This window comes from Cotesia typhae, unplaced genomic scaffold (genome assembly GCF_013202065.1).
Source record: "Cotesia typhae breed Kobodo isofemale line unplaced genomic scaffold, CoteBio_Ctyphae scaffold_13, whole genome shotgun sequence".
Taxonomy (NCBI): Eukaryota; Metazoa; Arthropoda; class Insecta; order Hymenoptera; family Braconidae; genus Cotesia; species Cotesia typhae.
The window spans coordinates 14,343,413-14,367,989 of NW_027423774.1; the positions used below are offsets into that span (position 1 = coordinate 14,343,413).

At 36.2% G+C, this 24,577-nt stretch overlaps 1 protein-coding gene across 5 annotated transcripts in view; it reads right to left on the reverse strand.

Annotated features, from left to right (window-relative positions):
• The window catches only part of Syn (synapsin), a 295,521-nt gene that overhangs the window by 187,782 nt on the left and 83,162 nt on the right, over positions 1–24,577 (reverse strand). For all 5 annotated transcript variants that reach the window (XM_074254998.1, XM_074254996.1, XM_074254995.1 and 2 more), the window contains exon 6: positions 13,133–13,237. In XM_074254998.1, the coding sequence (XP_074111099.1) occupies positions 13,133–13,237 (105 nt within the window). The remainder of the gene's footprint in view (positions 1–13,132; positions 13,238–24,577) is intronic.

Sequence of the window (24,577 nt, forward strand, 5' to 3'; positions counted from 1 at the left end):
TGACATATTTCAAAAACCCTAAAAAAAATAAGATTTGAATTTTCTTTTCTTCATTAAAAATCGACTTTTCGTTGAAAAACGATGATCATACGATATTTTTATGTTTAATGATCCTAAGAATAAGAAAAAAAATCACCATCGATTAACTCCGAATTTCAGTATAAAAATAAAATTAAAATAAAAAAAACAGGTTTTTTTAAAAATCTCGCACGTCGTTTGAGTTAAAGGGCTAAAAATTGGTGTGAATTATTTTTATTTGATGCCAAATCGATCCCCTAAGTGTGAGTCAAAAAAACCATGGGGGCAGATTTCCCATATTTAACCGGCTATGTCCTTTCGATGTTATTACAAAAAACCACTTTTTTTGGTTTTTTTTTTATTCATGATATTTCTTGAACGAATTGACCACTTTTGACCGGCTTGACGGCAATCGACGTAATTTTTTCATGCTAATAGCTGACTAGTTTTTGAAATTGATCAGTGCAGCCGTTTAAAAGTTATTCCAAAAAATGTCGGAGTTATGTTAAAGAAACACTTGTTTCCAAATATCGAGGATATCTCTCGAACCAATTAACCGATTTCCCCGTTTTTGGCGGCGATTGAAGCAATTTTTTAAGCTCTAAAATTATTCTACATCGCCAAAAACGATCCGAGAAGAAATGACGAAGTTATGTCAAGAAAACACTTTTTTCGATTTTCTTACGTTCATGATATCTCTCGAACGAATCAACCGATTTTGACCGGATTGGCGACGATCTGCGTGGTTTTTCAAGCTTAAGGGCAGATTAGTTTTTTAAGTTGATCGATAAAGCCGTTTAAAAGATATTAAAAAAAAACCACTTTCAAAAATGATTTTTTTCTTATTTTTTTTTTAGATTTTTCAAGATTTCTTAAAATCTATTGGTCCGAATCGGTTTAAATTCGCAGGAAATCTAAGTTTGAGGGAGCTCTTTAGAACGCCGTTTAGTTCGTTCCGATCGGTTCAGTCGTTCAAAAGTTATAAGCGAGTCACACACACACACACACACACACGCGCGCGCGCCTATATATATATATATATATATATATATATATATATATATATATATATATATATATATATATATACCTGTATATATGTACATACATACAAGCATAGTGACAACATCGCGAGGGCAGTCAGGGAAGCTTCCTGTGACCTTCAGACGTCGAGATCTGATGAAAACTCAATTTTTGCAAAACGGGGTGAAAACAATAACTTCCCGATTTTTGAAAATCTCAGATTTTTTGCGGGTAGTTAAAAAAAACTAAATAAATAAAAAAAAAAACGGGAATAGGACTTAGAATTAAGTGTTAATTAATTGTAAGGGGATTATTATTGTAATTGGGTTGGTGAAATAAAATGTCTTGTAAAAATGGATTTCTTCGATAATTTTTGTTTCCTTCCTAGCAATCTCTCACGACCCTGTAGAACTACTCCATGCTCTGGTCCAGTTTCTGGATACTGTGTCTAAAAATCTAGTGGCGCCCTGAATAAATAAAGGGGTGACCAGGGAGGACGAGTAAAACAGTTAATTCCGTTTCATTCAGTTTTAACAGTATTGAAAATTGGCTCGACAAATATCACCTGAAACTCGCCAAACAGAAAACCGAGATCGTCGTCTTGACTCGATTAAATTGGTTCTCAAAACCTTTCATTATCAACATGGACGGGACAACATTGATATCTACAAGGGCACTGTGTTATTTAGGAGTAGATAGATAAATAGATAGATAAATAGATAGATAGATAGATAGATAGATAGAAAAATTTATTTTGATCCTAGAATTCTAAGCTCCTTCAGGACCATCATCAATTTACCGAGTTTGAGTTTGATACAGTGGTTTTAATACAATTAGAACTTAAAGTAATAATATAACATGTTAATAACATATTAGTAACATAAGAATAAGGAATAAGAGCATTTACAATGATTGTAAGAAGAAGTCATAGCAAGCCTGTTGAAATTGTTCGAAATTGTCAGTTAATGTAATTTCAGCAGGTAACGAATTCCAGATTTTTATACCCTGAATTAGGAAAGAGTTTTCATAGATTGCACAATTACTTCTTGGCAGACGTAGATAATCATGCCTGATATCACCTCTCCTTAGCACGATTGGCAGAAATTCTAAATTCGATTTGAATAATTGACAATAATTTAATTTAATTTCTTTGTATAATAGACAAGCTACGAAATAATCTCTTCTTACATCAAGTTTTAACCAGCCTAATTTTTTATAATACGGAATAGTGTGCTCATATCTCGAAATTTTAAAAATATATCTTATACATGAGTTTATTTTACGCAGCAATCTATGCTGTAATTTGCCTGAGATATTTGTATAAGCAGCACAGCAGTAATCAAAGATGGGAAAAATTAAGGCCGTAACCAATTTTATGCATAACTGTTCATTAAAAATTTCAGTATTAATTTTCAATTGCGCTAGCGTTTTCATCGCACAATTACATACGCTTACGACTGGACTCTCCCACGATAGAGTATTATCAATTATCACACCCAAGTATTTAACTGATTGTACATATGGAATCACATGATCACTCACAATTATATTTTGGGCACTTTTACAAAAATTACTGCTAACTTTCGGCCTACTTCCAAGTATAATAGCACTAGTTTTTGAAGCATTCAATTTCAAGCAATTTAGATTACACCAATCAACAATTTTTTTTATCTCATCTTTTAGCATAGCAACATCTTCATTAATTTGCGATGGGTAGCATGAAGCATGTATGATTAGATTGTCTGCATAAAATAAATATTTACAATTTAACCGTTTTGCAAGATCAGAAATATATAAAGAAAAAAGTAAGAGACCAAGCACACTACCCCGAGGTACGCCATTCACAATATCCTTCCAAGTCGATTCATTGCTATTAAAATAGACCGACTGTCTTCTTTGAGTCAAGTAAGATTTAATCCAATCTATCGATAAATCAGAGAAGTTCATAAATAGCAATTTATGCAATAATCTTTTGTGATTTACCGAGTCAAATGCTTTACTTAAATCAAAGAGTACAGCTATGGTTACATTTGATTCATTCATCGCTAAACGTACATGATCACACAATTTTATTACCGCAGTCTGAGTATTCAATCCTTCTCGAAAGCCGGTTTGATATTTATCTAAATAATCATTGTCATTAATACATCTCACAATTTGATCATGCACACACCGTTCTAATACTTTTGACAAATTAGATAATAAAGATATCGGTCGATAATCAGTACAGTTAACGGCATTAGGTTTCTTGGGAATGGGTATGATATGTGACGACTTCCATTCTGTCGGAAACACTCCCGTAGACAAAGACTTATTAAATAATTCTGTAATTAGTGGCAATAGGAATGACAATATACACTCAATGATTTAATTGAAAACTTATCAGGCCCTACTGAATTCGACGTTATACGCATTATCGATTTTTTAACAGTAAATGTATTCAGTTCTGAGAAATTGAATACATTGTCATTTTTACAGATCAATGCAATATCTTGGACAACAACATCAGGTCTGTCATGAGAGCTAGATGATTGTATAAAATAATCATTCAAATCTATTCGTATTGCTGCTTGAGTATTATTTTGTTTTACTAACCCTAGTTTCCTTAAATCATTCCACATATCCCGTGAGTTTTTCGCACTGTGTAACTGCTGATCGAAGTGCCTTTTCTTTTTTTCACTTATTCTCTTCTTTCACTCAATGTCCAATCTCTAATGGCACATTTCTCCGAATTTCAAGAACTCTTTAGGGTAAACCCATACCATGTGATAGGAGTTGTTGAGACATGGCTTTGTGATGCGATTCCGGACTGCCAGGTTGGCCTACCAGGATATACGATGCTACGTATTGACCGGCATAGCAAATGTGGTGGCGGTGTTGCTCTTTACGTTTGGAATGAGCTTAATGCACGTATTCTTAGTACATCTGTTGAAGCTGGAGAAATCATAATGCCAGAATATCTTATCGCAGAAGTATGGGGTCCATCACAACCCAAGGTATTGATTGCTATTGTATATCGGCCGCCTAAAGCAGGCTATATGTGCATCTTTGAGGATGACTTTGTGCCCAGGATGATCGGTTTCAAGTTTGTGTGTGTACTTGGAGACTTTAATGTAGACTTACTAGTGAATAATGACAAAGCTCACAGGCTACGTGACCTTTTCACCAGAACTGGTATAAGTATCGTTCCCCTTCAGCCGACGAATCACACTGGTGGTGCTCACACTTGGATTGATGTCTGTGCTGTCAGTTGTCTAGTAGCTCTTGATTCATGGGGGCAGTCTGGTGAACATTTTCCGTCCTCTCATGATTTGATTTACTTCAGTCTCAAGTACAAGCCTCTAAAAACTGAAAGACATCAATTGAAGTGCTTATCATGGAAGGAAGCCGACTTTACCATAGCATCTGAGATCGTAAATGCAAACTTGCATGAACTTGACGAGAGTTGGGATGGTACGTTACAATCTGTTGACTTGCGATTAAGTAAGCTGAATAGCTTGATTGAAGAGGTTGTGAATCAGTGCGTTCCAGTGCGGGAGTTTATTCCGAAGCGTCGTCCTGCTCAGTAGATCACGCAAGAACTATCTGACATTCGCAGAGAGCGTGATAGGTGCTTACATCGGTTTAAGAGAAGCGGTCATCGCCTAGCTTGGGATGAATACGTTGCCTTACGTCATCAAGCTCAATCGCTTTGGAAATAAAGCCAAGCGAGCTATTTGCAAACAGTATTCAGACGTGCAGGTAATACAAAGCAATTCTGAAATAAAATAAACAAGCTCGGTTTAACGGTAAAAGCTAATAAATTGCGTGATATGCTACGGTTTGACATTGAAGATTTGAATGACTAGTATGCTACGGTAGTTGATGGAAGGAAACTTCCGTCACTGGATGACGTAGTGGCCGGACTTCCTACACAAAGAGTAGGTGTACTGTTTGAGTTTGATCGTGTTAATATTAGTGACATTGTCAAATGCGTTTCAGTCGGTACTTCGCGTGCAGAGGGCATTGATGGTCTCTCGGTTCATGTGCTAAAGACTTTTAAGGACCTATTCGGGACGTTAATTGCTGATCTAGTGAATTTGTCGCTAAACAGTGGGTACTATCTTATACTTTGGCGTTTATCTCTCATCACCCCAATACCAAAAACCCGTAGTTCTCAAGCGTTAGCGGACATGCGCCCAATCTCGATACTTTGCGCAAAGTCAAAAGTATGTGAGCGTGTTGTGTTAGATCAGGTTGTGTGGTTTATAAATGACTATGATATTTTAGATTCACGACAAACCGGTTTTCGGCAAGGCATGGGCACACAAACTGCTGTGATCAAGTTTGTTGATGATGTGCGTTTTGGTATTGATAATCAGTTAGTTATTCTGGCAGTGTTTCTAAACTTAACCAAGGCATTTAATTCTGTTGATCATATTCTCCTGTTACACAAGCTCTTTGAGCTTGATTTTTCAATTGAAGTCATTCGTTGTATGTACAGTTATCTGTCGGAAAGGAAGCATGCAGTAAAAGATGGTGAGAAGCTATCTACCTAGCGGGACTGCTCTGCTGGTGTGCCGCAAGGTAGTGTTCTTGGCCCGTTGTTGTTCTCGCTCTTCATTAATGACCTTCCTAAATGCTTGCGATACTGCAGTCATCTTTTCTTCGCTGACGATGGTGTAATCTATCTTACATGCAAAGTATCTGAACTAGATGATGGTATTGAGAGGATGAACGAAGATTTAGCAGCAGTGGCGGACTGGTGTCAGCGCAATAATTTGAAGATCAACGCCTCTAAGACTAAAGCTATGATCCTGGGCAGTGCGTTTAATGTGAATCTCATTCAGCTTGATCAGATACGAATTTTAGTCCTTGGTGGCGAAGATATTGAGTACGTGATCAGATTCAAGTATCTGGGTGTTATGCTCGATCCGAGACTGTCTTGGACGGATCAGGTTGCAAAAACATGTAGTACTGCATCAAGAGTGCTATATCGACTCCGTCAATCGGTTAATGAACTCAACATCAATCTGAAACGGCAGCTTGTTACCAGTTTGGTCCTTCCCGTCTTCGACTACTGTGCAGTGGCTCTTACGAATTTGAATCTAAACCTTGAGAAAAAGTTAACAGTCACAATGAACAATTGTGTGAGGTTTGTGTTGTGTAAGCGACGTGGAGAGCATATCAGTGGACCACGACTTGACCTCGGATGGCTCTCACCTTATAATCGCCGATTGTATTTGTTAGGTTGCATATTCTATGGTATGTTAATGGTAAACAAAAATGCTTTGTTGTATGAGAGCTTTAGAATGAATCACAACGTTGCCCGACACAGAGATATTAACCGGACTGATACGCTTTTGCGCCAATTCCGCGCACATCAACCTTGCAACACTCATTCCTGGTCCTAGGTACTGTATTTTGGAACTCTTTACCACCTACAATTACAACTTCAATATCTCTAGCTGGGTATAAAACCAACTGCTATAACCATCTCATGGCTATAGAGCGAGCCGAACTTGCAAGTGTGTTGCCGTAGTTTATCTTGTGTGTGTTATCTGGTACTCAAAATACATCTGAAAGGCCATTAGCTTGCAAAGACATTTCTGTTAATTATTATTATAATAGCCTTGTGCACTTAAAGATTTACATTTTTATTGAATAATGTTTTCATTTGTTTTTTTTTTCTTACTACCCGGGAAAAAATGATCAGACCTGATCAGACATGAACAGGCATGAGTCTTCAGCCCTGATCAGACATGAAAAATGACCATGCCTGATCAGGCATGAATTGACCTGATCAGGCCTGATCAGACATGGTCAGGTCTGAAAACCCATTACTATTTTTAATTAATTATTTTGCTTAATTTTATGGTTGTAGTACTTGATAGAGTCGTACGCAATTCTCTATAATAAAATAAAATAAAAAAAAAAATAATTACATATTATTGTAAGGATGTAACACCAGCGGTCAACCATCCAACTACCAACCATGCTCAATGCTGTTTAACTCTGGTGTTATCCGTTTGCCTTGAATTTCCCGCCTGCTGTGCTGCTATATTAGATGTAACAATTCTATGAAGTACATAGAGTATCGAATAAGTTTATGATAAATATAATGTTAAAATTGGTTTTATAATATATTTTGATAGTCCTAATTTATTTATGTAACCGAATCTCATTATAATATCACATTTATTTAAATAATATAATAAGTAATGATTTTCATATTAGGCAGGAGCAGAGCAGACCATAACATCCCATAGAAAATGTAATAAATTTTTTATTTCAAAATTATTTAAATAAACGTAATGTTAAAAATAATTTTGCACTTTTTGTGATGACCAAAAATTTTTTTCGTCAAAGAAAAATTTTTATCATATCTCTGACTATAGTCAGAGAGGAACAGTCATAAACAGGCATGGTCAGACATGAATAGACATGAACAGGTATGAACAGGCCTGAGCGTATTTAACACTTCAGACATGAACAGGCATGGACAGGTCTGATCAGGCATGGAGAGGTCTGATCAGGCATGGACAGGCCTGAACGTATTTAACACTTTAGACATGAACAGACATGAGCAGGCATGGATAGGTCTGGTCAGGCATGGACAGGCCTGATCAGGCCTGAGCGTATTTAGTACTCCAGATATGAGCAGGCATGAACAGAACTGATCAGGCATGATCATGTATAACTTCAGGCCTGGTCATACATGAACAGGCATGATCAGGTCTAATTTCAGGCCTGATCATACATGAACAGGCATGGTCAGGTCTGATCATTTTTTCCCGGGTAGTTATTAATTGACGTTGAGAGACCTTTAATATTAATATAATTACTCTTGTTGAACTTATTTCATTTTTTCTATTGTTAAATTTCATATGCTATTGTTGACAAAATACTCTGTACATAACTTTTATATTATCTTTAGGCCGTTAGAGGACTTTGTCCTACGACCTTGTCAATAAATTACATTACATTACATTTCTTTCTGCTGACCTATAAAAGATAAAGCCTCAGGTGATAATTAGAGAACAAAATAATCTCTACGAAAAAGTATCAAATGATTTTTTGCCTCGTCTAGCCCAAAAAAAGTTACAAAATAATTTCGGTGAAAAACTTGAAATTTACTAAAAAATTAAGTTATCCCTGGTGACCCTGAATGAAAAAAAGTATTGAGACAAAGGAAAAAACATTGAAAAGTATGGGATTGACTAGAAAACCAATATTTTTCAATACTTTTTTCTTTGTCTCAATACTTTTTTTTAATCAGGGGATTTTTTTTTGCTGACCTATAAAAGCTTAAGTCTCAGATGGTAATTATAATATAAGATATTCTCTACAAAAAAATATCAAATAACTTTTTGCCTAGTCTAGCCCAGGAACAGACACATGTGCGACACTTGATCAATACTTAAGTGACGCCTATGTGACACATTAGCAACTGTTGTGTCGATTAAGGAAACCTAAGCGATTTATGAGTGTAGCTAACGCGACACCTAAGTGAAACTTGTGGGATGCCTACGCGACACATGTGCATCATTTGAGCAACACCGAAGCGACAGTTAAGCGAAACATGTGCGACACTTGAACGACACTCAAGCGACACTTACGTGACACATCAGCGACACATGTGCGATATTTAAGCAATACAAATGCGACACACGTGCGACACTTGAACAACACTTAAGAGACATTTGTTCAACACCGATCCAGCACTCAAAGGACATTTTCGCGAGATATAAGTGTTGCCTATGCAACACCTATGTCCCATATTGACGACACTTCATGGACTCTGAGGATGCATCGCTTTTATTGCAGAGAGAAATTGTTTTCATTAATCATAGCAAAAATGTAAGCATCAACTTATCCGTATGAATATAAGAGAAATAAATTTTCTTTTTTTACACAATCTAATTCCTTGATTGAGCTACATGATTGTTTTCTTCTGAACTTGTCAATGGTAAAAAAGGATTTTATACTTTTTACAAAGAGAATATAATTTACTATTACTACCGGCAAGAACCTTAGCTCTAGAAAAGAAATTATAGGAAAATAAAAATTTCATTTGATAGCAAAATCCAAGTTTTTGACCGAAATCAGTTTGTAAATTTGTTAGGGCTTGAAAAGGCAAAAATCATCTGATCCTTTTTCGTAGAGATTATTTTGTTCTCTAATTACCACCTGAGACTTAAGCTTATATAGGTCAGCAGAAAAAAAATTACAATGGGAAACCTCATTTTTTTGTAAATTTCACGTTTTTGACCAAAATTATTTAGTAACTTTTTTGGGGCTTTTCTGAGCAAAAAATACTTCTAGATTTTCTTGAAAAGAATATGTTTTTCCATATTTACCAGTAAAAAGTTGAACCTAAAAGAAAAAATGTGAAAAAAATGAAAATGATGTTTTTTGTAAATTTCAAATTTTTTGACCAAGATCATATTGTAATTTTTTTTTGTTGGGCATGACTGCATCTAAAATCTTTCCATTTTTTTTATAGAAAATATATTTTCCTATAGGTATTAGCTAAGAGTTAAGGTTATGTAGGTCAGCAGAAAAAAATGACAATAAAAACCACATCTTTTAGTAAATTTAAAGTTTTTGACAAAAATTATTTTGTAACTTTTTCTGGGCTAGACAAGGCAAAAAATTATTTGATACTTTTTTGTAGAGATCATGTTATTCTATAATTACCACCTAAGAGTTAAGGTTTAATAGATCAGCAGAAAAAAATCACCAGGGATAACTTAATTTTTTAGTAAAATTCAAGTTTTTCACCAAAATTATTTTGTAACTTTTTTTGGGCTAGACTAGGCAAAAAATCATTTGATACTTTTTCGTAGAGATTATTTTGTTCTCTAATTACCACCTGAGACTTAAGCTTTTATAGGTCAGCAGAAAAAAATCACAATAGAAAACTTAATTTTTAGTAAATTTCAAGTTTTTGATCGAAATTATTTTGTGACTTTTTTTTGGTATTCTCAGGCAAAAAATCATCTGATACTTATTTGTAGAGAATATTTTTTTCTATCATTATAACTTGAGACTTAAGCTTATGTAGGTCTGCATGAAAAAATCACCATGGAAAACTTAATTTTGTAGTAAATTTCAAGTTTTTGATCGAAATTATTTTGTGACTTTTTTTTGGTATTCTCAGGCAAAAAATCATCTGATACTTATTTGTAGAGAATATTTTTTTCTATCATTATAACTTGAGACTTAAGCTTATGTAGGTCTGCATGAAAAAATCACCATGGAAAACTTAATTTTGTAGTAAATTTCAAGTTCTCAACCGAGATCATTTTGTAAATTTTTTTGGGCTTTACGGGGCAAAAAATCATTCGATACTTTTTTGGAGAGATTATTTTGTTCCATAATTACCACCTCAGAGTTAAGGTTCAATAGTTCAGCAGAAAAAAGGGACATTGAAAAATCCTATTTTTTGGTAAATTTCAATTTTTGACCGAAATTATTTTGTAACTTTTTTTGGGCTTGTCTGAGCAAAAAATACTTCTTGATTTTCTTGTAGAGAATATTTTTTTTCATATTTACTAGCAAAAAGTTAAGCTTAACGAAAAAGTGTAAAAAAACTTAAATTATATTTCTTGTAAATTTCAATTTTTTTAACCAAGATCATTTTGTAATTTTTTTTTTGGGCATGACTAGATATAAAATACATCCATACTTTTTTGAAAAGAATGTTTTTCTCTACCCTGATTAAAAAAAGTATTGAGAACAATAGAAACGGATTTTCCAAAAAATTCGATTTATCATAAAAGTAATTATTTTCAATTCCGTTTCCATTGTTCTCAATACTTTTTTTAACTAGGGTATAAATGCCAGCTAAGAGTGAAGCTTTAATCAGTCAACCAAATAGTATGACCATTTAGAACCTCATTTTTCCGAAAAATTGAAGTTCTTGACCGAGATCATTCAGTAAATTTTTTTGGGCTTGTGTGGGGAAAAATAATTTTATAGTATTGTGTAGAGAGTATTTCTACCTATAATTATCAAAATAAATTGAGCCTAAAACAAACAGTTTAAAAAACTTAAAATTCAATCATCCAGCAAAATAAACATTTTTAAATTAATGTTTTTCATAATAGTTTTGTCCTTGATGTCAGGTTGTGTTTTTTAAGCCTACGTGTTTCGCTGCCAACCTCACTTTTATTTTGACATATTTTATGCTTAAAATATAGTATTAGTTTAAGCCCTCGAACTTGCTTACGATCGTCATTTCGCTTGTGATGATTACTTTAGATTTGCTTCATTTTTAAGTTTAATTGTTGGCCCCAACTTCCAGACCCTGATCATAATGGAGATCGTTGAGTGTTAATATGTGTGTGATAATAATCGAGGACTTTGATAATATGTTCTAATATGTGTGTTGATAATAATGTAGTGAGATAGATGCGCTGGGGTCCAATAGGTACAGTGTATCCATAAAAGACAGCAGCACAGTCGCTGAGCGATGGCTGTCATCTACTCGGCCTTGTAAAAGTATGCCCAATATATACTAGTAAAAAGTGGATTATTGTTATTAAATTACTTCCTCCATTATTGTTATTATAATTTTTTTAGTCCAGACCGGGATTCGAATCCGGATCATTTAGTTATGCGCCAAAGGTTCTATCAGTTGAGCTACCTAAGACACTAACCGTAACTATTTATTCAGTTATCTAATAAGACCGACCGAGTAATAAACACCAACGTCCATCTAACGGTAGGAAGTATTATATCTTTAATTATATCAGTATAAACGCAGCAAAATTACAGTATATCTTCGGTATTTTTACCGTAGAAATACAATTTCATCATTATAAAATTATAGTAATGTTAAAGTTAATACATGGATTTTTTACGGTAGAAGTTCTATAGTTTTACAGTAATTTTATCGTATTATTCCTGAATTTTGCAGCAAAAGTACGGTAGAAATGCTGTACAACTATAGTAAAAAAACTGGCCAATCTAGCCACAGAAGTACTGAATTTATTTCAGAATTATAACGGTAAATTAATGGTAAATGCGTTAATACCATTCGCCAGTAAGGATAGAAAATTCAAGGAAGGAGAAGAGGGAGAGCTAAAGGTAGAAAGGTGCAGCGGAAACGGAAGTCCACGGTATGAAGGAGGAAGTGTGAAGGAATGGGTATGTTGTGTGGGCGATATTTTCTCTTTTGACCTTCAGCTGTTTCTTTTTTCTCGATAGGTGTAGATAATTGTATTGAGAGGATAAGATATTAACAAGATATTTGTTAAGCTAGAGTTTAAGATTTTTTGTAATGCGAAACGGGGGTCCGTTGTCTGTACCCTTATTATTTGGGATATGAATACTTGTATATTTAAATGGGAAATCGAATTTTTGATTAGCTAAGTGGCTATAGGATTTAAACCCCTCAGTCCAGGGGAATAATTTTTTATTTCCTATAAACTACTAGATTTTCTGGTATAGCAGTAAAAAAAATATTGCCTATAAATGACACACCCTAGAGTATGTATGAAAAGGACTCATAATTTTTTTTCCGAGTGCGGAAATAAAAAATCCAGCAAATCATTGATTTTTCTGATTTTTAAAGATTCAGTTTCAACTAAGCCTTAATAATTTGAGTTCCTAAAAAGTTCCTATGACAATTATCTACGTGATTTTCATACGCGCAGGCGCGCGTGTCCGAGTCTGAGTCTGACTTGCCAAGTTAATCATTTTTCAGATTCTTTTGCTACAATATTACTCAGTAATAGTATATTATACCCCTTGGGAAGGAAAATAAGAAAAGCCTCAGATCATATGTATGTAATTGTTGGCCGAGGCGAAGCCGAGGTCAACAAACATGTGATCTGAGGTTTTCTTTTTTACTTCCTAAGGGCTGTATACTATTTTTTTGTCCGACGAAGGCGAAAAGCGGCAACTTTGTTTAGCGCAGCGGGACGAAAGTTGCCACTTTCCGCCCGGAGGGCAAAAAAGATATTAAATTAAATTGAATACCAAATTTGAATTATGTTCTAAAACATTCAGTGCGATAAATTTTTTGAAATGTCTTAGGAATTATAAACAAAGCGCCACTCAATTTTTTGAGCCTATTATTGCGTTTATAGTAATTAATACTGACCATTTCGTGGTGATTAGGATAATATGTTTGTTCTATGAGTGGAAAATTTTCTTTTCCTAATCTTCTTTGAAGACCCATCAAATGTGCGAATACCCAAGGTTTATCCTAAATTAACAAAAAGAAAAATTCATAATTAAGTAATTTTTTACGATGTTCCAGAGTATTAAAATAAAAAATTTTTTTGTTTCTACAAGAAACTATTTTTTCTCAAAATAAATATTTTTTTTTATTTTCCGCGACAAAAATGAATGATTTTAAAAAATTCGGGACGTTATTGTTAAACTTACTACTAAACGGCTGAAGGCGAGGGTGATAAACGCGCAAGTTAGAATGTTCTACTTTCCTCCCTAGGTACGTAATAGTATATTACACCCCTTGGGAAGGAAAATAAGAAAAGCCTCAGATCACATGTAATTGTTGGCCGAGGCGAAGCCGATCCATACATCCCCATGAGGTTATCACGGTGTGTGTGTGTGGGTGTGTGTGTGTGTGTAAAACTTCGAAATTCCTGGCGCGATCAATTCAAAATTGTAAGATCAAACGAGCCGAATGAAGGCCATCCCTGTAACTTCCCGCTAATTACATACCTAAGCACTTAAAACTTCACTCATAATTATAATATGTCATTGCGTCCATTCTTTATATATATTTACATATATACATAAAAATTTCAAAATAACTGTGGATGTCACTCAATACAATTACAAATTTAAGAAGATTAAATTTAAGTCCCTAACACATACAATATTCTATTATTTATTCAATATTCTATTATTTAATTTTGAAAATACAGTAATTTTAGATAAAGAAACCAACTGGCTTCAAAGAAATAGAAGCGAAATGATTTTCATAAAAGTAAATGACACAGTTAACAAAAGGACGGACACGAATAACTTGAGTATTTTAAATAATGATATCTTAAATGACTATAAATCTGTGAATAAATAATAGAATATTGTATGTGTTAGGGACTTAAATTTAATCTTCTTAAATTTGTAATTGTATTGAGTGACATCCACAGTTATTTTGGAATTTTTATGTATAGGTAGCGACATTTACATTAGACGGTACTGACTAAGTGAAATTTGAATTCATAGTCAGTGTACAATGTGCATTATCCGAAGTCACATGTTTCATTTGTTACTTTATTTCAAACTAAATATCTCACCAAATATATTAATTTGCAATTTAATTTTTAAGACCAAGTGTGCATTTTTATATGATGTTTATTATGTACTACGTGTTGAGGTAAATATGTTTCTCATGTAAACATTGTATTGAATAGGTATAATTTTGTAAACTTTTTGTAACATGTGTTTTGTAATTATAAAAAATTTTTAGATGTCTGATGAAGGTCAAATACATGACCGAAACGTTGCAATGAATTGACAATTAGTATTATAATTAACATCTTATGTCCACTTTCCTGCCAATTGTTTTCACTAATAATGTTTTTGATCCCTTTGAGCTCAGAGAGATAGCTTCTCAATGCTTTTGAGCTCTTCGAGCTCAAAAATCTAATAGAAGTTTTACAGACCATTATTTTTTGAATTTTCAAACCGCAATAACTTTTGAATGAATAAATCGATTTTCACGCGGTTAGCAGCATTCGACGCAGTTTTTCAAGCCTTACGAAGAATTTTGAATTATATTATATGTCTCATTCTCGATGATAATATTGTAGATCTTCAGAGCTCTGTGAAAGTTCCTTATTCGATTAATCAACTACTATTTTTTTTTTTTTTTTTTTTAAACACAAACATTCAGTTATTAAATAAAATTATAAATTGATAAGTAAGAAAATTATTAATAAAAACCTTGCTTAGATTTTTTCTAAAATTGCCCTTACAAATTGACTATTAGGAGCCTGAATGGGCTTATTATAGAATTTAAAAAAGGTCTGAGAGTTTGGTGTCCAACCAGCGCATCGTCGTATTGTCATTATGTCTACGCCTCGTTTGTGGGCAGTTGAGACCGCTGCGTGCCATGTGCTATATGCCATAAATTGACACGTATCTACTCCTGCCTTTCCCAGGAGTGACTTTATCCAGTGGCCAAAGGTTTGTGATGAGGCTGGTTTGTATGGTTTTGTGGATCCAATAAATAAGGTCTTGGTCTCACTACTTTTAAATCCTTTAGTAATATCAATATAATCTAAAACTGCTGATGCTACACAAAGCCCTGGTCTATCTTTGTAAAATGGCAATACAAGTTCTGGATATACTGATCCAGGTGTGGACGTTTTTGTCAGCTCTGTAATTTTTTATTTTTAACTCAGTTCTTGTTTTCTCTATTTTATCTATTCTCACCAATGCTAAAGTTTGAAGTCTTTGAGCTGTAGTGAGAGCCAACAAGGTTGCTACCTTTTCAGCAGCTTCTTTCAATTTAAATTGATTAAGAAGATGCATTTTTTCTATATATTCCAAAACCGGGCCTACGTCCCATGTTGAACTGTATTTTGGTTTAGATGGTCTTTGTTTAAATACACTTTTTAAAAAACGTGATATCAGGCCATCGTTGTTAATGTCTTGAACTGATATTAACGATATTGTAGATCTAGCAGTGTTGAGAGTAGTATAGCTTACTCCTTCCTTAAACAGGTTATTCAGGAGTTGAATGATATCAGTAGTTTTTGAATTATATAAGTCGATATTATTAAGACGCGCAAGCGACCACCATCGTTTTAGACTAGACTCATACTGCTCTACGGTGGAGTTGGTGATTGAACATATCATCATATCTGCAGCTCCATCAGAAAGTCCTTTTTTTGTGTATGCCTCTCTGACAACTTCCCTGCCGCCAGGAAAAGGTGGGACGACAGTGGATGGCTGATGTTTCTGAAAGGAGAAAATAGTAGGTTGGATCGTGGTTTAAGTATAATAGGTGGTTCTATGAGGAGAGATGTAAATAGAGGGTACCATCGCTGTGTCGACCAAACTGGTACTACTAAGACACCAACTGTTTGATCATTAATTATTTTTCTAAGGACACGTAAAATAATCGCGAACGGAGGAAAAACATAGAAACATTGACTTGTCCATGATGTAGTAAAGGCATCAACTAGCCTCGCTTCTGGATCAGGAAATCTTGAGAAAAAAATTTTACATTTTTTATTTAATCTAGAAGCAAGTAGATCAACTGAGAATGGGCCGAACCTTTGTTGAATTTATTCAAACGCAGTTTGAGCGAGCTCCCATTCAGAGTCGATATTGTCATAACGCGAAGCTCTATCTGCTTCAACATTTTTTGCGTCGTGTTGTCCAAGCGTAACAAAAATTCCTCACTTGTCAGTTTCGAGGCGAAACATTTTATTGCAAAGAAAGCTGCCAAAAACTCTAGATAATTAATATGATTTTTTCTTTCTTCTTCATTCCAAAACCCAAAAGCCTCTTTGTCTTCACAGTAACAACCCCATCCAGATAAGGATGAATCCGAAAAAATTTCCAGTGTATACTTATGAGTCCCAATTGGGCACGAACCAATAATAGCATTAATTTTCCACCAGGCCAAGTCTTCCATCATCGAATTGGTTATAAGTATTTTTCTCTCATAATTACCCCCGTTAAATTTTAAAGCTAAAAATTTTTGTCTTTCCAGGCGTTTACGATGAATAAAACCGTAAGCTACTGCTGGACAAGCAGATGTCAGGACCCCCAATAATTCGGCAAATTTTCGTATTTTGTACATCTTACCTAGTTTGAACTCTTCTAACAATTTAGCTATCTGAGATTTTTTTTTATTTGGTAAATTTAATGAGAAGTTAGTTGTGTCAATAATGAAGCCTAAATACTTACATTGTTGCTTTGCAATTAATGAACTTTTTTCATAATTAATAACTAAACCAAAGAATTCTAAAATCTTAACTGCTTCTCTCATATTATTTTCACAGCTATTTTCATATTTTTCGATAAAAAGAAAGTCATCTAAGTATAGTACTAGTGTTCGATTTTAATATCGGTACCTTCCCTCAAACTTGGGTAGGTTTTCTTACAAGTGAACTTATTTAGTGGTCTTGAAAAAGACCGTTGTGGTCAAGACTGCGTAGTAGTCTTGAGATGACTTGTTAGTCACACGCTCTTGAAGAAGAGCCTTAAATAGAAGTGGCCTTGAAAAAGACCGTGTTATTAAGACTATGTAGTAGTCTTAATTTCTTGAGATGACTTACTAGTCACACGCTCTTGAAAAGAGCTTTGAATAGTGAGCTCTGAGAAGAACTGTTTAGATTTTAGCCCTTAAAAGAGCTGTTAGGATAGTACTCAAACGTAGCTGCCGTTGAAACTGACTCAGTATATTTGATATGATCCGAGTTGGCCGAATAAAGACTTTGAGTTGAGAATAGACAAGCTTTGCACGCTTGCTATCCGAAACACTGCACTGTATATGGTAAGCCTTGCTCGCTTACTGTAGATCTTTGAGTTATTTCTTCTTCTTCTTCTTCTTCTTCTTCTTCTTCTTCTTCCTCGCTCGATGGTTTGAAGTGGACTGTGAGGTATCTCTCCTCGCTGCCTCTTTTAAACGGTCTGGTGATTTGAGAGGGGATTGAATTGTATGAATGCATTGGCTCGCTAGCTCCGATGGACTGAATGGGGGTATCGAAGGTAGCGGCCCAATTACAACTTAGAATACTTTCCCACTATGACTGGCTCTCTCGTCATGGTCCGTGCGTTTGTTAGTACCTGATGAAGATCTTAGCTATGACTGGCTTTCTAGTCATGATCAGTACGATTATTAGTACTTAATGAAGACCTTGACTATGGCTAGCTCCCTAGTCATGGTTCTTGCGATTGTTAGTACTTCATGAAGATCTTGACTATGACTAGCTCTCTAGTTATGGTCCGCGCGATTGTTAGTACCATGACTAGCTCTCTAGTCATGGTCCGTGCGATTGTTAGTGCCGAATGATGAATTTGAGGGTTTTTTCAACACCCCCCCCCCCCAATTCTGCAGGAATGCAGAATTTCACTATGATGTATCTTGATGAGGAGCTAATGGGAGAAGAGCTAACTTGACAATTGGTCTGGTAAGAGTTGTTGTAGCGGTCTTGAGAGTGACTACTCGAGTAAGTCCATCTTTTCCGGGGTGAAGTTGAATTACTCTCGCGAGAGGCCATTTTGAAGGGGGAAGTCTTTCATCAGTTATTAGCACTAAAGATCCTAGTTTGATATCGTCTTGTTGGTTGCGCCACTTTGAGATGGACTGATGTGCAGATAAGCATTCAGCTGACCATCGGTTCCAGAATTGTTGAAATCGTTCCTGAATCCGTTGGAATTGAGATAGTCTGGACTCGTTTACGGAAGTTAGAGATGGTTCAGGTATTGAGTTGAGCGCAGCTCCTCGAATGAAATGGCCTGGAGTTAGGGCTGAGAGGTCCTCTGGATCATCTGATAGAGCACTGAGAGGTATTGAGTTGAGCACTGCTTCAACTTGTGCTAAGAGAGTAGAAAAATCTTCAAATGTGAAGCTGGTTTCCGATATTGACGATTGGAGATGACGTTTGATAGATTTCACTGCAGCTACCCATTTACCTCCCATATGCGGTGCTCCTGGGAGATTAAATCTCCAATTGGTACCATCATTGGTGAGTAGGCGTTGAAGCTCTTTTGATTCCGATGTAGCCTGGGAGAAGAGACGTTTCAATTCATTGTCAGCTCCTTTGAAATTAGTTCCACAATCGCTATGTAATGTTTTGCAGATTCCTCGTCGACTAGAAAATCTTCGAAATGCCTTCAAGAAACCTTCGGTTGAGTAATCTGAGACTGCTTCAAGATGAATTGCTGATGTTGAGAAACAGACGAAGACAGCTATCCACCCTTTAAATTTTCTTGCACCTCTTCCTTGGAACGTTTTAAGAGTTATGGGTCCAGCGTAGTCCACACCAGTGGTTTCAAAGACTGGTGATGGAGTAACTCGAGATGCTGGAAGAGGGGCCATAAGTTGTTGAGTTTTGACTGCTCGAATTCGAGCGCATGTTAAGCAATGATGGATGTAAGATTTAATAGGAGTTCTGCCGCCCAGAATCCAACATTGACGTCGTAGATATGCCAAAGTAAGTTGTGTCCCGCCATGAAGGGTTCGAGTATGAGCATCAGCGATGAGAAGTTCTGAGAGTTTGCATTTACTCGGGAGTATTGGTGGATGTTTGCTCTCTGGATCAAGTTGAGAGTTCTGAAGACGTCCTCCTACTCGAAGTATACCTTGATAATCTAATCTTGCAGTTAGTCTAGAGAGGGCATGAGACTTCGCCAGTGGTTTTCCTGACATGATAGTGCTGATCTCAGATGAAAAGTATGCTTGCTGCGTTGATTTTATCCAGAAGAGTTTTGCTTTTTCTAAGTCTGCAGGTCCAATTGGAGATGTTAATATGTTTGAGTTGGGGATCCGTTTGAAACATGAGATGGCTCTTTGACAAAGTGCTGTTATTCGTAGTAACTTGTTAAGATCCTTGTGGAATGTTGTTACACATGGAAGATCGATCAAGTCCCAAATTGTTGGCTGTATAACTGCTGTTAACGAGATGCCAGGTCGTTCCTCGAGATCTTCTGTTGAAGATGGAGCTACGGAGATTGGCCAATATTCAGGAGATTGAGCTAACCATGGTGGGCCTGTCCACCAGAGATGATGCTGAATTAGTTGAGAAGCGTTTAGACCTCTTGAAGCACAATCTGCTGGATTGAGCTTTCCTGATGTGTATCTCCAACTTGCATTTGGAAGTATCTGATGAATAGTTGAAACTCTGTTTCCAACGTATTCTTTCCATTTCATGGGGTTATTTTTAACCCATGCAAGTGTTATTGAAGAGTCGGTCCATAGAAATACTGGGACATCTTGGAGTTCCAATGTAGTTTGCGTATGCCTTATAAGTTGAGCGAGAATTACAGCAGCTGAAAGTTCTAATCGTGGAATGGTTAGTCGCTTGATCGGAGCGACTCTAGTTTTTGAGCAGACTAGAGTGACTTTCGAATTTCCTGTATGATCAGTGACTCTGAGATAAACAACGGCTGCCATTGCTAGCTGAGATGCATCGGAGAATCCATGTAGTTGGATAGAGTACGAATTAGATTGCAGATTAATCCATCTGGGTATTCGAAGTTCAGTTAGCTTTGAGATGTCTTCTTTAAACTTGGCCCATTGATGAATTGTATCAGGGCAGAGTTGATCATCCCAGTTTAGCTTCTCAAGCCATAGCTGCTGGAGTAGAATCTTTGCTCGAATTACTACAGGTGAGATGAGTCCTAATGGATCAAAGAGCTGAGCTACTTCAGAGAGAATCGACCTTTTAGTTATTGAGTCCTTTTCTGAGATGGTACCTTGGAACGTAAACTGATCTTGAGAGGACGACCACGAGATGCCCAATATTTTTGATAACGAATCATCAAAGATATGAACTGTTGACTCGTCTTTTAATTGAGATGCTGATGGGATGATGAACTCCTGACTGTTGCTTTTCCACTTATCTAATGGTAGGCATGCTGAAGCGCACATATGGTTGAGCTGCTGAGCGATTTCATTAAGAAGTTCAATCGTGTCAGCTCCACTGGAGATGTCATCTACATAACTTCCTTTCAGGATTGCATCTACTGCAAGTGGATAATTCTCTCGTTCGTCTTCCACTAGTCGCTTGAGGGTCCTGCAGGCAAGATACGGCGCTGATCGAGTCCCATACGTAACAGTTGTCAATTGATATGCTTGTACGTTACGTTGCTTGTTGATCCAAAGAATTCGTTGCAAGTCCCAATCTTTCTTATGAACTTGAATTTGCCTAAACATCTTTACAATGTCTGTCATAAAGATGTATTTATAGCGTCTGATCCATAACAATACATCAATGATGTCTCGTTGAGTTTTTGGGCCTGTGTGTTGAATGTCATTGAGAGAGACTTGAAAAGTGGTCTTGCACGACCCGTTAAACACGACTCTGAGCTTTGTTGAGGTGCTCTGTTCTCTGAGAACTCCATGATGAGGTAGATAATAAGGATATTGAGGTTCAGGGGCATCATTAGGAACCGCTACCATGTGGCCTAATGTTTCATACTCTTGTATGAAGTCCATATACCGCCGTTTGAGAAGTTCGTCGGAATCCAGACGCTTGAGAAGTCGTTTCAGACACCGGTAAGCGATAGCTCTGGAATCTCCCAATTGCGAGATTTCAGCTGATAGTGGTATTCGCACCACGTAGCGACCTTCTTGGTTTCGTGAGAGTGTGCTAGTGCAATAGTCTTCACATTGAGCCTCTGCTAAACTGAGAGATGGCTTTGTTTGATCTGGTACTTCTTCCTGAACCCAGAACTTTGTGAGCGAGTCTTGAAGCTCATCGTTTGTCACAGTATGAAGCGACCTGAGGGGGTGATTTCGTGCTTGAGATGATGCTGGTCCAAGAAAGGCTCATCCAAAGATTGTGTGAATAGCTAATGGCTCATCTGATTGCCCTTTAATTATTGGAGATGGTTCTAGTATTTGATTAAGCGTATCTGCCCCTATGAGGATTTCAACGTGTCCAGGCTTCAGGAAGTCTGGATCTGCTCTTTCTAGCTTGCTCAGATGAGACCAATGCTGATCTGTGATGGAGACTGATGGAATCTTAGTAGTGATTTGAGGCAGGATGTATGCTCTGAGATAGACTTGCTTATGTGAGATGCAAGATTCAATAGTTAAGTTCGTTTGACCAAGGGTTTTACTTGGAGACTGATTACCCACGCCTAATATTGGTATCAGCTGCTAGATGGTTGAGTTTTGCATCTTTAACTAGTTTGGCTGAGACTAATGTCAATTCTGATCCTGGATCGATGAGAAGACGAGTTGTATATGTTTTCATGTTAGGAGACACTACAAGTGCTTTGCAAGTAGCCAGGATTACTGCAGTTCTTGTGGTAAATGCTGATAAAGCTGTCGCCTTTGCCTGAACAGGCAATTGCTCTGGCTGAGATGACTTGGAGATGTCAATTGTCTGAGAGGACTGGCTGTATTTCGTGATATTGGCATCAGTTTGAGATGCTCTTCCTGGCTTGAGATGACTGCGTGGGATACGAGAAGACGGCTGTCACCGTCATTGTGGAGTTGATTTGTCTTCTGTCTGTGAATGTTGAGACAGCGATGTTAACTTTTCAGAAAAGGCTGCAAGAGGTGCTGGCTTTTCCTTGGGTTTTTTAAACAGGCCGTGCAACAATGTATGATGGCGCTCTTTACACAGCTTTCAAGTTTGAGTGTTATTGCACTTGTACAAGTTGTGCCTACCTAAGCAGTTGTAACACAACCGCTCGATCTTGACTAACTGAAGTTTTTCAGCATCGGGCTTCGCTGAGAAGTCTGGACAGAAGGCAAGGTAATGATTCTTGCCACAGTACTTGCAAGTGTTGTTCAAATCCTTCACCCATGGCTTTGCCTCAGTTTGAGATGACGTTCCAGGTTGGTCTGAAATGACGTGATGAACCTTTGCTGGTTGAGATGGCCTAGTATCTGGTTTTGTCTTCATATAGCCATAACTTGTCTCCATAGAGCCATTCATTAGAGATCATAGAGTCCATTACTGGCTTGATATTTTTATTCAGCTGAGGAGTAATAATAGATTTTCGGGCTTCTGTTTGTTGAAAGAATACATCAGTTAAAATCTGGCCTGCAGGACTGATGTATGTGGTAAACAGATCCTCATCTAGGCCTTCTTTTGGAGGATCTAGTAGCAAAGACACGGCCACCCCCAAGGCTGATATTGCAGTACCAACGCAGTTTTGTGTTTCCAGATAATGTTGGTCCCTCTTCTTATCAATTTCTGATAAGAGAGGTACAATCTCGAGATTTATCTTGGGAGCTTCTGTATAAAATTCACCTTTTCTATTATACGATTGAAGAATTTCTTTTTTATTTTTCTCAGGCAGCCCTTTCTTTTTCCACTCCAGGCAGGTTTCTTTGAGTCCCGGGTGATGCTTTACATCTTTAAATGTGGAATCGTTTGCATCAAAGCCAAAAATTTTTAAAATATCATCTCTTGATGATTTTGTCTTAGTGGTGGCAACTATTTCTCCCTCAGTCTCGTCTGCCAGCGTCACTGTCTCCACTGGAATATCTGTTTTGTCTGTGTTCTCCTTATCATCATCAAGATCTAAAAGAGGAGACATTTTTTACTGAACACATTTATAATAATGTAGCAGCACTTATTGTGCGACTTGTAATTTTATTCTTATTGAACCTATTACAAGTAACTACAGATAGACATATATGTCGGGTGTCGTATGGACTGGTCAATGTCGTATGGACATTACCCTCCCCTTTCCCCTTTCGTGTGGAAAGATGGAATTTGATAGTAATAATAATAAAAATTTTTTACGAAACTTACCATTATTATTTTTAGCTAAAGAGTTCTCTTGTTGAGAATTTTTTAAAGCTATTTGTTCCTTTTGAATATTGACGAGGTCCATGACCACCTTTGTTAGGTTAATCACGCGGTATTCAAACTCATCTATTTTTTCATCTCTATGACGCTTGCGATTTTTCCCCTCGCGCTCTGACATTTTTTATATGCTAAATATTTTTTATTTCATTTTTATTTAATTTTCTAACTGAGCGAAATGCGAAAAACGTTTTAACTCGTAAACACAATGAAACAATATGACGGTAGAGGGCCTGACGAGTGGACAGTATGGCGGGTGAGCACCACTTTTAAAATTCTTATGCATTAAACGTTGTGACTTTAAGCATGACAAGCATGACTACAATATTATCATCGAGAATGAGACATATAATATAATTCAAAATTCTTCGTAAGGCTTGAAAAACTGCGTCGAATACTGTTAACCACGTGAAAATCGGTTTATTCATTCAAAAGTTATTGCGGTTTGAAAATTCAAACAATAATGGTCTGTAAAACTTCTATTAGATTTTTGAGCTCGAAGAGCTCAAAAGCATTGAGAAGCTGTCTCTCTGAGCTCGAAGAGATCAAAAACATTATTAGTGAAGTGCTTAGGTATAGAATTAGCGGGAAGTTACAGGGATGGCCTTCAGGGTCAACCGTTTTCCTAATTTTTTTTTCCACAGATATCACTGAGTATAATATGCGAAGATATGCAGTGTCATTTTGTTCTTTCCGTGAACTTAGATGTGAAAAATTTTTCCCTCAGATTTAGCATTCTTCTCTCATTTTTTCATGAAAACATAATACAAAGTGATTAGAAACTCAACAAGAATCATTTTACCATTGCTAATTTTATATACAAACTCAATGAGTCTTGGATATTTGTTTATCGTAATTATTTCTTTTAACTGATTTTTATTACTACAGACCTGGGCTTCGGCTACCCCATTGTTCCACACTCACTGTAAATTTACGGTTAAATTGTAGTGAATTCATGCTGGATTTACGGTCAATATAACGTATTATCAATTTAATGATTTCCAAACAAGGCTTGTATGAACTGTCGATTCATATACTATTCCATAATTGATTGATAAACTTAC